This window comes from Lithobates pipiens, unplaced genomic scaffold (assembly GCF_037356315.1).
Source record: "Lithobates pipiens isolate NorthernLeopardFrog02 unplaced genomic scaffold, aLitPip1_a1.2 Scaffold_1, whole genome shotgun sequence".
Taxonomy (NCBI): domain Eukaryota; kingdom Metazoa; phylum Chordata; class Amphibia; order Anura; family Ranidae; genus Lithobates; species Lithobates pipiens.
Genome location: NW_027507685.1, coordinates 180,441,618 through 180,456,570, shown reverse-complemented (window position 1 = coordinate 180,456,570; position 14,953 = coordinate 180,441,618). Strand labels below are relative to the sequence as shown.

The 14,953-nt window shown below is 41.7% G+C and overlaps 1 protein-coding gene across 1 annotated transcript in view; it reads left to right on the top strand.

Annotated features, from left to right (window-relative positions):
* SRPK3 (SRSF protein kinase 3) overlaps positions 1-14,953 on the top strand; it is a 188,301-nt gene that overhangs the window by 135,505 nt on the left and 37,843 nt on the right. Inside the window, exon 11 of the mRNA XM_077478981.1 lies at positions 3,616-3,873. Coding sequence (XP_077335107.1) covers positions 3,616-3,873 — 258 coding nt within the window. The remainder of the gene's footprint in view (positions 1-3,615; positions 3,874-14,953) is intronic.

Below are 14,953 nucleotides of genomic sequence, written 5' to 3'. Positions count from 1 at the left end.
AGCCAGAATACAATCAGGAGGAATCACAGGAACCGGAACCGACTCCATCTTGGAAGTGGAGGAAAATTGTTGTGATAAAGTGTCAGCCCTTCTTAGTACCGGGTATAAATGAGACAATGTAATTGTAACTAGACAAGAAAAGAGCCCATCATGCCTTTCTGAGAAAGAGGCGTTTAGCCTCAGACAAGAATGTGAGATTCTTATGGTCAGTAAGAATGCGAACCGGCACAGTGGTACCTTCAAGGAGAGATCTCTATTCTTTTAGGGCTAAAATGATCGTTAATGGCTCTCTGTCACCAATCTCGTAATTGCACTCCGCAAGTGCCAATTTCTTGGAAAAGTAGCCAAAAGGATACATAACGCTCTTAAAGGTAGGATGTTGAGACAGAAGGGTGCCAACTCCAGTCTCAGAAGCATCAACCTCAAGGATAAATGGTAACGTAGGATCAGGATGTGCCAACACAGAAGCAGAAACAAAGGAAGCCTTGAGACTCTCAAATGCCATAATGGACTCCAGAAACCAACTCTGTGGGTTACCGTCCTTTCTGGTCATATCATTCAGGGGCTTGACCAGAGACTAGAAGAGACTAGGGAGGCATGGGTGGGACTACAAAGATCGGAGGCAAACGTACAGGAGGCTTCCGCAAGCGCTCCTTAAGAGAAAGTCTTTCTCTGAGTCTGCAGTCAATGAGGATGGCAAACCAGATCAAGCTCTCCAGCTCAGTGGGTATGTCACGGGCTGCTATCTCATCCTTGATGGAATCTGAGAGACCATGAGAAAAAGCAGCCACAAGGGCCTCATTGTTCCAAGCAACCTCTGCTGCCAGGAAATACTTGAGGCGGGTGCCTGCACAGAGCCTGGCGCAGCAGCAGGGACGGCCTGCGACTCAGGTTGTACCGGAACACCCACCGTGGGGGATTCCAGGTGAGCCGTGCGATTCAGGAGCGTTTGTAACACCATGGCAAACTGATCCATGCGGTGATCTTGCTCATCCAATCTGGAAAAAATATTACCAACAAGTGGATTGACTTTATCTTCTGAATTCATGGCCTTCGCCTGCTGTCAGAAACCATGAATCATACCGAGATAGAAGTAAAATTAAATTACTTTTAAGTACAAAATTACTTTTTGTTTATTAAATAAAAATAAAAAGGTAAATAGAAAAAGCGTCAAAGCAAGTCAAAGCATAGCCAGAGTTCAGTAACCGGATCGAATAGTCAGCCAGGCCAGAGTTCAATAACCAGATCGGGTAATCAGCCAGGCCAGAAGTCAGGGATCCAAGTAGAGCAACAGCAAGCAGGATAGGGAGCCAGAAGGGATGTCAGTAAGCCAGTCTTTGAACAGAACCGCAGGAGATGGTTTCTTGTGATGTGACCAAGGGGAAGGCAGAGGTGAAGTGAGCTGGACAGCTTTAAGTAGGCATGTCAGATGAGCAGGATCAGGATGGAACAGCTGTTAACTGTGGAGAGAGATGAGAGCTGGCAATTAGCCGACAGCTGAGCAGCCAGCCCAGAGAAGGAAGGGCTAAGCCAGCCCTGACAACTATCAAATAATCCTAACCTATAAGAACGAATTAGTGAATCTCAATAACAATGGTTATAACAAATACATTTTAAATAAAAAAGAAAAAGCATTTTTAGTACCTATCGCACCCAGAATCCCAAGTATGTACTATTTAAAGCGGGGTTCCACAAAAATGTTCAATGGGATACACTCGATTAGTGATTGCTGACCTAAACTCTTTGGTCTTCTGCCTCGTGTGTTATACTGACAGACACCACATTTCTTAGATGGATAGTAGCCTAAAATTTTGCCAAAAAAGGAGGGTCTGACCAGTGGGTTGATGGTATTATATTTAACACAAAGTATAGGCAGACAACAAAGAGCTTGAACAGTAGCCTGCTGTTTATTCAGCAGCATCCATCTTACAACTACCACAGCTTCCTGCCCCCAGATCACATGACTAAAACTGTTAACTGTTTTCTAACATGCATAAGGAACTAGGAATAATAATTGAACTTGAAGTATAACATAAAGCATACTCTCAGAGTGCTGATGTCAAAGAGGGAAGGCATTACAATGGGAGGTGTGGATCCAGGTGATGGGCTTACCTTTAGGCTTGACTGACATAGCCGTAGACAACAGACCCTGGAAAGGCCCATCCCAGCAAGCCTGCAGAGGTATGGAAAGGTGCTGCTTGGCAATTACCCAGTCTCCAGTTCTGAGACAGTGTTGAGCACCCTTAGCTCAGGATCTAGCAATGAAGAATACATGTGGGAAAGAAGATCAGTTGGTGGACTATGCAGACGTATTACAAGTTCAGTGAAAAGCTCCATTAGCTGGAGAAAGATGAGAATCATGAACTAAACAAAGTTGTTGACTGTCTTGAAGTCTTGACTGCTCATAAACCTTTGCTATATTTTTTCCCCAAAGTAAATTTGTAACATTTAACCTTACTGTTTGTATTGATGTGTTCCCTAATGTGTTCCCTAATCCAGTGTTTGTTCCTCAAGGTGCCCCAACGGGTCATGTTTTCAGGATTTCCCTCAGATGAAACGGCTGTGGTAATTACTAAGGCAGTGAAACTGAATAAATCACATGTGCAAAATAATGGGAAGCCTAAAAACATGACCTGTTGGGATGCCGTAATGACTGGAGCTGAGAAACACTGCCCTAATCTACCATTATTAGCTACACTTCCTAAATCTAAAAACTGTTTCTGACAGCAGCATGCATCTATCCACTCAGAAAAAGCATCCATACACACAAGCACCTACAACTCTCATTTAGACAGTTGTATAAAAATCAATCTGTAGTCTGTGAAAAGGTTACAGAGTGTTTGAAAACTGTTTCTGAGATGCTTTAACAGATTTTCCAGCACCGTTAACATGATTGTCAGTAGGAGGCTGCCAAGGTAAATCCCAGAGCACTCCAATGACAATGATGACCTGGAAACAACCATTCCTTCTTTTGACACACGTTACACCATGTTACACAGTAGCCAGGTGAATAAATGAAGACCTGGGCACCACAGACTATCAATATTTTTCCAACTTACAATTTAATTTAGAGTTTTTGGGATTAATAAGTACACCCTTCTTCTATAATTACAAAAATGCTTCACCAAGCTCTAATTAGCCTAAGGCCGCTGGTAAGGTCATATGGTCTCAGACCTCCAGCAGCATTGTGGGTTTTCACATTATTAGTATATATTTCCATTCTGACAAGGGGACTATCAAAACAACAATAATTTAGCAGCACCACTAGGAAGAAAGCAGAACAAGCAATGCACATAAAAAGTTTTTTTTTTTTAAATATTGATATACATTGATTCAAGTATTTACCTTAAGCTCTTTCCACATATGTAAAACATAAATAAAAATTTCTTTAAATTTCTTAAGTCTTTAGGACAGTTATATTTGTAAAATGGAACAGTGTGCCTTTTCATTCTGTCTTTATCAGGCTTATGTCATTTTCTCACTGAAAAGCCCAAATCAGCTAATATGCCTGCAAAAAAAGGTGGAATGATTAAGCAGCACTCATTTTTAGTGGCATAATATAAAGCCATGTTGTTGTATTGTAACTGACCATGAATACCTTTTTTTCCTCAACAGATCCTATCCCTTCTATTCCTGCAGACAGTGAGGGAGCAGACTCCTCTCTGGGAAGCGGAGGTACCACATACCTTGCTCGGAGCCCTCAATCATCTGGAACATATGAGAACTGCAATGGTTTTGGTACAGTCCCTCGTTACATTAGCCCAGACACACACACCTCGGGCTTCTCTAGCTCAGCCTTTTCTGCCACCTCCGGCTCTGCCATATCTGGGTATTCTGGATGTCGAGAAAGAGGAGGAATTTTATCTCCAAACCGTAAGTTTTACAGTAGAAAATACATAAAAATTAGACCTGTATTGGAAAACAAACAAGGGTTGCCATTGCCGCCTTTGTTTTAGAAATAATTTGGTTGCCTGGCTGGCTCTAGTTTCAATACTTGATCAGTCATTGATGAGAAAGTCGGTGTGAAGCCAGAACTCCCCATGCCTAAGCTACAGAGCTAGGCAGAGCAAAATGTGTTGGGAGCGTGGCCTGGCCGGAATCCAGGCTGAGGTCGCCACTCCTAGGAACCACGCGCATGTGTGGCTATAGGAATCCTTCTCTTTCATACTAGCCATAGCATGAGCTTCATCCCACGCCAGCACTCCCAGTGGCGGATGCTTCAGAATTTACAAATTTAGAATTTTGCTTCAACAGGGCCTGAGCGGCACACTAAACTGCATCGGGTCAGTCACGGTGAAGTCAAAACGAATCTGTGTACCTCTTGCCGGTCAATGCCTTAGGCTAGTTTCACACTATTGCATTTCGGTAATGCATGCAAAATCACTTGCTTTAATGACATACAGAGAAAGGCGTTGCCATTTAGCAAACACATGTTGGTGCCATTAATTGTTAATGGCACCCCACGTATCTCAAACTCTTTTTCTGTTTCTTGCATGTAGGGGAACTATTTAAAATGATTTGGCTGTCCTACACGTGAGACATGGAAACACTCCTGTGCTTGGTTACACCTGTTGGCATGAACCAAGCCTTAGAAAGTAGTAAAGCCACTGGATCAGTGAGGTAGCCAGGTAACTAGCATTTTTAGAAGGGAAAGTCAGTAGTGAATGTCTGTATACTCTCTCAGTACAGTATAATTTCCTTCAAAGGGTAGCTCCACTTTTGCTGAGAAAAATAAAATAAAAAAACATCCGCTGATCAGGCATATACATTGAAAGGATTTTAGTAAACTTAATTTTAGATACTCCTGCTGCCTTTTGTATTTTAACATCTGGATTTCCATAACTTCCTACAGCCACTCCCTACTTCCTGATTGACGTGGTCTTCCTGCTTTAGTTACAAAATCACATGCCAAAGCATTGTGGATTCAGACCCATAATGATTTATATTGCTAGGGAACACATCTTCTCCCCCATAATAGAGCAGGGTAGGATAGGTGCCAATTCATAACCAAAAAAGAAAAAAACCCCAAATAAAAGCACCTGCCCCTTAACCACTTTGCGCCCGCACTATAGCCGAAAGACAGCTACAGAGCGGCACTCAATTGCCGGGAGGGCGTCCCTGGACGTCCTCCTGTTTACTTCCCCTCTGCATGCCACCAAAATTCTGTCTTGGCTGTGTCCCTTGGACAAATGGGCAATCACAGCAGCCATTTAGCACTCGATCGGAGCTTCCAGTGGGAGATGATCTCAAGTGTAAACATATGAGATCATCTCTCATTGCCGGGCTCTCCCTCCTCACAGAGACTGCGTGTGAGGAAGGAGAGCTTCCTGCTGCAGCGTGAGTGAAAAAAAAAAATCACACAACACAGGGTCCCCAGTGCCACCTATTAGTGCCGTCTGTCCCCAGTGCCACCCATAAGTGCCAACTGTCCCCAGTGCCACCCAATGTCAACTGTCCCCAGTGCCACCCATCAGCACCATCTGTCCCCAGTGCCACCCATCAGTGCCTTCTGTCCCCAGTGGCACCTGTCAGTGCCATTTGTCTCCAGTGCCACCTTCCCCTAGTGACACGTGCCATCTGTTATCAGTGTCAAGTGTCATCAGTGTCACGTGTCATCGGTGCCATCTTTTATTAGTGTCACGTGTCATCAGTGCCAACTGTCCCCAGTGCCACCCATCAGTGCCACCTATCAGTGCCATCTGTCCCCAGTGCCACCTATCAGTGCCACCTGCCCCCAGTACTATCAGTGTCACATATCAGTGCCACCTGACCGTGTCACGTGGCATCTGTTATCAGTGTCACGTATTAGTGCCATCTGTCATCTGTGTCACATGTCATTGTTCTGGTGCTCCAGGGCCTTCAAAAGTGGAATAGATGGTCAACAAGTTAGATGTGTCATTTATGCTCCTAGAACACGTGACGGTGCTCCCTGCATATTGGGCCTCTCTATGTGGCTAGGCTGTGGAAAAGTCACACACACATGTGGTATCATAATACTCAGGAAGAGTAGTAGAATGTATTTTGGTGTATCATTTGTGATATACAGATGCCATGCAAGAGAAATAACCTATTACTAGAGGTTGACCGATATATCGGCCGGCCGATATATCGGCCGATATTTGCAGTTTTTTAAATAATCGGCATCGGCCGATTGTGCTGATAAAAAGCCGTTTTAGAACTACAGCGGGACTTTGAAATTACTTCTGTAATAGAAGTCAGTGTAAGTTGCTGAGTCGCCATAGAAACGTCTTTCCTCCTCTGGGCAGGCTGCCAAGAAAAGAACAGAACATACAATGTTTACACTTCAATGAATGAAGTCATCTCTGTGTGTAGAAGTTCTCAGTTTAACCATTTAAAGACTAAATCTTTTCTGACACTTGTTGCTTACAAGTAAAAATCCTGTATTTTCTGCCAGAAAATCACTTAGACCCCCCAAAAATTATATATATTTTTTTTAGCAGAGATCCTAGGGAATAAAATAGCGGTTGTTGCAATATTTTATGTCACACGGCATTTGCACAGAGGTCTTTCAAATGCATTTTTTTGGGAAAAAAAATACACTATTTAAAAAATAAAAATAAAATAAAAACAGTAAAGTTAGCCCATTTTTTTTTTTTCGTCCAAAAGTTTTGACTACCTGTTTTTATTTAATATATAGGGTTTTTTTTTTTTATCTAAATCATACATACAAGTAAACTGATTGGAGGTTTGTTTTGTTTAATAAATGTTTAAATGTAAGAAAATTTCTTAATCACTTATGAAGGCTGCTTTCACACTGGAGCGGGCAGGCGTTGATGGTAAAACGCAAGTTTTAGCGGCTCTTTACCATCATTTTAGCGGTGCTATTTGGCTGCTAGTGGGGTACATATAACCCAGCTAGCGGCCAAGGAAGAGGTTAAATTCGCCCATGAAGCACTGCTGCCAAATCGCATTGCATGCGCTTCGGCAGTGGTGCCTATTCATATCAATGGGCAGGAGTGGTGGAGGAGCGGTATACACCACTCCAAAATCGCCTCAGTGTGAAAGCACTCTGTCTTTCAAACAGACTGCAGGGGAGCCATTTTGCAGGCACTTTACAGGCGCTATTTTTAGCCCAAAAGCGCCTGAAAAAACGCCCCAGTGGGAAAGGTGTGTTAGATCAAGGGGGAGTAAAAAATAAATAAATAAATAAATAAGGAAAAAATAATTAAATTAAATAATATCGGCCTAACATATCGGCCCAAAAAAATCGGCATCATATATCGGCTATCGGCCGCCATGATTTCTAAATATCGGCATCGGCATCGGCCAGAGAAAAACCCATATCGGTCGACCTCTACCTATTACAATGACAATTTTGTCAGGAAAAAAAATCTTAATTTTGCAAAGAATTGTGGGAAAAAATGACAACATCAAAAACCTCACCATGCATCTTACTAAATACCTTGGAATGTCTACTTTGAAAAAAGGGGTCATTTGGGTGGTATTTGTACTTTCCTGGCTTGTTAGGGGCGCAAGAAATTAGATGAACAAAGTACAAAATTTCCCACTGGCTTTTTAGCAGCAAATAGGAGTCAAATATTTTGTAAAAATCACTGATTTTTTATTTCAAAAGATGGTTGGTCACAAAACATATATAAAAAATTTAAATATGAGCTCTGGTATACACAAGTTGAGAGAAATTAGGCTAAGAGAGGTTATACATCAAGGATGATACATTGTTACACTTGGAATTGCACTATCCGATGTATGAAAATGCCCCAATGCATTTCGACCTTAAAGGTTATGGTCTTCTTCAGGGGTCCTTACATTTCTATAAATACATCAAGAGGACAGATTTCAATATTCTAATTGTCATGCAATTTAATATTCAATACAGTCTCATTTATTACGTATACATTGTCTCCTGTTTGATTTATGTAATTACAGTGTATTTACCCTTTCCGCCAGGAAGGCTCACTTACCCAGAGACTTCTTTAAAATCAGATAATCCCCTCAAGTACGATCCCAGACCCAGTGAGAGCCTGTCCACGCCCTCAACCAAAAGGGGGCAACCCCTATCTGTAAAGCTTGCAAGTGATCACATGATTAACGGCCCCCCAACGGGGAATCAAATGGGTAGGAGCACCTGAAAATTGTAATTGTACATAATTAGCGTACCAAAGAGGTAAGGGTAGTTTTTTAGGAAATTGTAAGAAGGGTATAATCTTAATGAAAGGAGTCCCCCTCCGTGAGCTGCCGGGGTTGTTTCAATGTTAGCTTAGTATATAATCTAGGTTTTTTCTCCATAGTGGAGTTGGAAAGTTTATATCCAATCACTATATAAGAGAAACCATGTCACCAAGTCACACCGTACATGGTATATAATTTTATATTTAGTTGCGATGGTGACTTGTGCGTTGTTCTCACAATCATTTTAGTATTTAGTATACAACAGATGATCTGGGTATGTTAAAAAACAGTAAGGAGTGACACAATGATATTGTGTCAGCAAGATGAAGAGAGGAAATAGGTGCATGTGTGTGTGGTTATCGCTTACAGCGGCCGAATGAGTGTAATCCATTTGAAAAGATGCATGTCAAAAAAAAAGTGTAATATGGAAAATATATGTGTGTTAAATCAAATATATGTTGAGGGTGTGCACGTAAACAATTCATGCCCAAACCACAAAACAGGCAAACAAATGTGAAAAATAGAAATAAATAAAATAGGAATGTTAAAAGGTGACAAAAACTTACAAGTGTATTGTATTCAATAAAGTTTACAATAAATGAGACAAAATACGTAGTGTGATACTAATGCATCCAAACCAAAAGGGCGAGAGGATACCAGGTAAAAGTGAGTAATACAAAGAGTGCTATAGAGTGACCATGTATTGTATAAACAAAAAGTAAAAGAGATCAAAAATAAAATAATAATTAATACCTTATTGCGTTATTGAAGTAATTGTGTGTTCAGATCAGAAGAGTATAAATACTGCATCTGTGTTGAAGAGATTTGTAATGGCCTAGTCAGTAATAGATTTTTTTCAATAATGAAACCCAGCAGCACAGTGATGTCCATTATTATCCATCCATCCATCTTGCAAAGCATATATGTGTGCTCTTCCCGGGCGTTGTCTGAGGAATGCTGGTGGAGGGCGTATCTTAAGTACCTTAGTAATTCATTTGAAAATGGGTAACAGGTGTGTACTTCTGCCTCTGGAAGTTCCCCTCAGGAGGGGGCCAATGAGCCGCTTATGGAACGCTGAGGTGGCCACAGAAGGACCGCCATAAGCAGTAACCACATACATGCACCTATTTCTGCTCTTCATCTTGCTGACACAATATAATTGTGTTGCTCCTTACTGTTTATAACATACCCAGATCATCTGTTGTATGCCAAATACTAAGATGATTGTGAGAACGCACAACTCACCATCGCAACGAAATATAAAATGATATACCATGTACGGCGTGACTTGGTGACATGGTTTCTCTTATATAGGGATTGGATATAAACTTCCCAACCCCTCTATGGAGAAAACACCTAGTTTATATACTAAGCTAACATTGAAACAACCCCGGCAGCTCACGGAGGGGGACTCCTTTCATTAAGATTATACCCCTCTTACAATGTCCTAAAAAAACTACCCTTACCTCTTTGGTACGCTAATTATGTACAATTTTCAGGTGCTCCTGCCCATTTGATTCCTAGTTGGGGGGGCGTTAATCATGTGACAACTTGTAAGCCTCACAGATCAGGGTCGCCCCCTTGGGTTAAGGGTGTGGACAGGCTCTCAGTGGGTTCCGGGATCATACTTGAGGGGATTATCTGGTTCTAAAGAAGTCACTGGTTAAGCGAGCCTTCCTGGCGGAAAGGGTAAATGCACTGTGATTACATAAATCAAACACAAGACAATGTATACTTAATAAATGAGACTGTATTGGACTCTATTGGATATTAAATTACATGACAATTAGAATATTGAAATCTGTCCTCTTGATGTATTTATAGAAATATAAGGATCCCCTGAAGAAGATCATAACATTTGAGGTCGAAATGCATTGGGGCATTTCCACACATCGGATAGTGCAATTCGAAGTGTAACAATCTATCACCCTTGATGTATAACCTCTCCTAGCCTAATTTGTCTTGCCTTGTATATACAAGAGCTCATATTTTAATATTTTTTTATATATGTTTTGTGTCCAACCATCTTTTGAAATAATAAATCTGCGATTTTTACAAAATATTTGACTCCTATTCGCTGCTAAAAAGCCCTGTGGGGAACTTTCCACTTTCTTTTCAAAGACTTTAATTGGGGTGTGCAGACTCTCACATATGTGTCTCTCTATGATATAGCAAGAAATGAGATAGGCCACCAGTACATCAGGTGTGATCAATTTTTTTTCTATTTGCACCGCAGCTTGTAGACTCTCTAACTTTCACAAAGACCAAATAATATCCACTAATTTGGGTTATTTTTACCAAAGATATGTAGCAGTATAAATTGTGGCCAAAATGTATGAAGAAAAAATAGTTTTTTTTTCAAAATTTTTAGTCTCTTCTTCATTTATAGCACAAAAAATAAAAAACCCAGAGGTGATCAAATACCACCAAAAGAAAACTCTAATTGTATGAAACAAAGGACAAAAACTTAATTTTAATTTTTTTTTCGGGGGGGGGGGGAGAAGAATAGGGGGGAAAATATTAGGGGGGGAAGATGAGAAAGAAGAGGATAACAATACAACTCTGATCTGATTGGGAACAGTACCAACCGAGGATCAGACATGGGGTATGTGGGACTGAGAGAGAAGTTTCTATGATACTGTCCCGATATATTATATATATTACCACTAACCTGGCCTGTTCTCTCTGTGGATTTATACATTACACTATAAGGGGAGTAAGAAGCGAAGGGAATAGAGTGAATTGTTATGCTATTTTTGTTTATTATGTATGAATATGGAAACTTGATGTATGACTCTTAGATTGTTTATGTAGAATTCTATTCTTGTTTACTTGAGAAAAAAATGGAAAGGGAAAAAATAAAGAAATAAAGAAATTGAAAAAAAAAAAAAAACTTAATTTGGGTACAGTATTACATGAATGAGTAATTGTCATTTAAAATGAGAGCACCGAAAGCTGAAAATTGGTCTGGTCACGAGGGGGGAGGTTAAGTGCCCAGTAGGCAAGTGGTTGTAAACCCTTACCTATGCACAGGGAAGTGACAAGCCTCAGGTGATACACAGAGATGAAATAAATACTCCTACATACATTGTACCTGTTTATTTGCAGCCATCTGTTCTGTACATCCTTGTAAAATGGGAAAGGTGGGAAAGTACTTCTCAGTCCTTTCGCCACCCGGAAGGGTTTAGTAGCAATGTTGGAAATTGGAGTCCAATAAAACCAGGTCTTTTGAAAGCTTGAACCAAAAACATAAATGTATTTTATTGAGATTTTATGTGATAGACCAACACATAATTGTAAGGAAGGAAAATGATAAATGGTTTTCAAAATTATTTACAAATAAATATAAGTGTGGCATGCATTTGTATTCAGCTAGCCTTTGTATTGTAGAACCACCTTTCCCTGCAATTACAGCTGCAAGTCTTTTTGGGTATGTCTCTACCAGCTTTGCACATCTAGAAAGTGACATTTTTGCCCATTCATCTTTACAAAATAGCCCAAGCTCTGTCAGATTGGTAGGAGAGCATCTGTGAACAGCAATTTTCAAGTCTTGCCAGAGATTCTCAATTGGATTTAGGTCTGGACTTTGACTGGGCCATTCTAACACATGAATATGCTTTTCTCTAAAACATTCCATTGTAGCTCTGGCTGTATGTAGAGGGTCATTGCAGACTCTAACAGGTTTTCTTCTACGATTGCCCTGTATTTGGCTCCATCCTTCTTCCTATCAACTCTGACCATCTTCCCTGTCCCTGCTGAAGAAAAGTATCCCCACAACAAGATTCTGCCACCACCATGTTTCATGGTGGGGATGGTGTGTTCAGGGTTATGTGCAGTGTTAGTTTTCCACCACACATAGAGTTTTGCTTTTAGGCCAAAAATCAATTTTGGTCTCATTTGACCAGAACACCTTCTTCTACAGGTTTGCTGTGTGCTTCTCGCAAACTGGACTTCTTATAGCTTTCTTTCAACAATGGCTTTCTTCTTGCCACTCTTCCATAAAGGCCAGATTTGTGGTGTGCATGACTAATAGTTGTCCTGTGGACAGATTCTCCCACTTGAGCTGTGGATCTCTGCAGGTCCACCACAGTTACCATGGGCCTCTTGCCTGCCTCTCTGATGAATGCTCTCCTTGCCCGGCCTGTCAGTTCAGGTGGATGGCCATGTCTTGGTAGGTTTGCAGTTGCGCCATACTCTTTCCATTTTCCAGCAGAGGTCCAAATCAAATGTACATGCAGCTTGGTATGGAGCAATTTAAAAAAAAAGGGTCAGGGACTTCTTTTTCTGCTTTCTGCATAAAACTCTGCCCCCCCCCCCCCCCCCCCGCACATCTTTCTTCCCTTCACATTACAGTCCTTAAGGAGTACATTCCTGTACTCAACCCCTTCATAGAACCCCCCTTCACATTGCAATCCTCACCTCCTTTATAGCACTCCCCTTCACATTCCTGTCCTCACCCCCTCCCCTTTATGGCACCCCTCCTTCACATTGCAGTCCCCAGCCCCACTTCATATTCCTGTCCTCACCCCCCCCCCCTTTTATATCACCCTTCTTTGCATTGCAGTTTCTTGACCCCTTCACATCACCCCCGGATTCCCCATCCACAGCAGTGAGAGAACCCTCTTCCCTGTCCTATTTTACACAGGAGGGAGAGTAGGAGGCACAGAAAGTCTAGAGCTGACATCGGAAGGTCAAAACAGCAATAGACTGAGGGTGAGAGCTGCCCCAGTTAACTTATTGGCCACAGCAGTGAGAGAACCCTCTTCCCTGTCCTATTTTACACAGGAGGGAGAGTAGGAGGCACAGAAAGTCTAGAGCTGACATCGGAAGGTCAAAACAGCAATAGACTGAGGGTGAGAGCTGCCCCAGTTAACTTATTGGTTGCTTGGACTGCCTTGCATTTAAGCAAGCAATCAGTAAACTGGGCCAGCTCCCGCCCTCCGTCCATTGCTGTTGTGTTTCCCTATGTCAGCTCTGCAAAGAAGACAGTGCTAGTGGCAGCTGAGGAAAAGAACCGGCTCCTAAATGGTGCGACCATGGAGGGTCAGTGGCGGTACGCCATTTAGTGATGCCTCGTTTAGGTTATGTTCAGCTACTATGTAGGAAAAAGCGTCTAAATCAAAAACATGGAAAATGACAAGGATTACATATGTACACCATACCAGTGGTTCTCAGCCTCAGTTCTCAAGTACCCATAACAGGCCATGTTTTGTGAATTTCTCTTAGATAAAATAGCTGTCAAAAATACCAAGCCAATTACTCTAATTTAAAGCACCCATGCAAGATAAAGGAAAACCTGCAAACATGGCCTGTTGGGGGTACTTGAGAATTGAGGTAGAGAACCACTTCACCATACTTTAGGTAATGGGTGATACACAAGTCACGTGTGCAGTGTCCCGGCACCAAAATTGGAATACAAACACCATGTAGATTAAAGTTAGTCATAATAGATCAGGTTGGATTAACCCTTTCTAGACTAAGCTGATCATTCACAACTACAGAATAATATTCCTTTGCCTTAAGCCAGCCATCCATGGATCAAAATTTTTCCGGCTCAGCAGGGACCAGCCAAAGTTCAATGCATGTATGGGCACCCAGTTTGTACAGATGTCGATCTACCAATCATCTTTTGTACAACCAACCTGTCTGTTTTTTCCTGATTGATGATTGCTGCCAGCTACAGCCGGCAGCTCTGATCATTGTTTTCTGAAGGCGGGAAAGTCTCCCTGCCATCAGAACACAATAGCACAGCAGGAGGATTTCCCCATCCAAATGGATGCAAGGAATAAGGTGTGTCAGTGTGTCTCTACACTGACACACCTTATTCCTTGTAGCGAGTGATCAGTTGCAGGATGGGAAGGGCTATTAGACAATAATACTTGCACCTACCTGGATATGTGAGGAATTCTCAGTATTCTTCACATGAATCCCTGATCCTTTAAATGTGGTTATTATAGATGTGCTCCTGCAAACAGAGGACCTGTAGAGACAAACTACATTGGATTTCAATTTATTATACAATCAAGTAGGATATATATATGCATTAATATATACTGTTGAAAGAATTCCCATCAGCGTCAGCAGTCAGCATTCTGTGCTTCCAGAAGGCAGCTGTGGGACACAGAGCAAACTCTGAACAGGTACTTGCAGTGGTTCATTTTTCCTTACCTGGGTCACATTAGTCACATTTCTAGTTGACCAGAAATTGGAGTCATTATTAAAGGCTTACTTTTCTTTGGCCAGTTCAGCTAATTAGCCAGCTGTTGCAGCAATTGATATCTGTCAGTCCATAAAGGATCAGGTCAAATGGCCTGATGGGCCTAACCAGGACGATGATCTGCCTGAAAATAAGACAGATATTCCTGGAGCGCTGTGTTTTGCTGTTGGCGTCTTAAAAGAATTCAATACAGCAGGTTTCTCGTTTGGCTCTCGTCTGTACATATGCACAAACTTTTGTGCCTTAGGAACTGGTTAACTGAGCTTTCTTGTGAAAAGTTATTGGCAGGTTTCCCTTTTCATGGGAAATGTTTATTTGGTGATCATTTGGACAAATCTATCCGAAAGATTTCCAGAGAGAAGAGTTCTCTACTTTCTGTGAAGAAAAGCACCAGGCATCCCTCATTTTAAAATTTTCTGGATGGCTTCCTCAAATGTCTCAGCGCCAAGGCAGTTCCACCGCCAACAGGGTGCTAGGGGCAAGCCGCAAGGCCAGGGCCAGAAAATAACCTGGGTCTGAAATTCTTCTAAACCCAGCACCAAGCCCTCCTTTTGAGGTGATACCCCCACTCCATCTGGTGGGGGT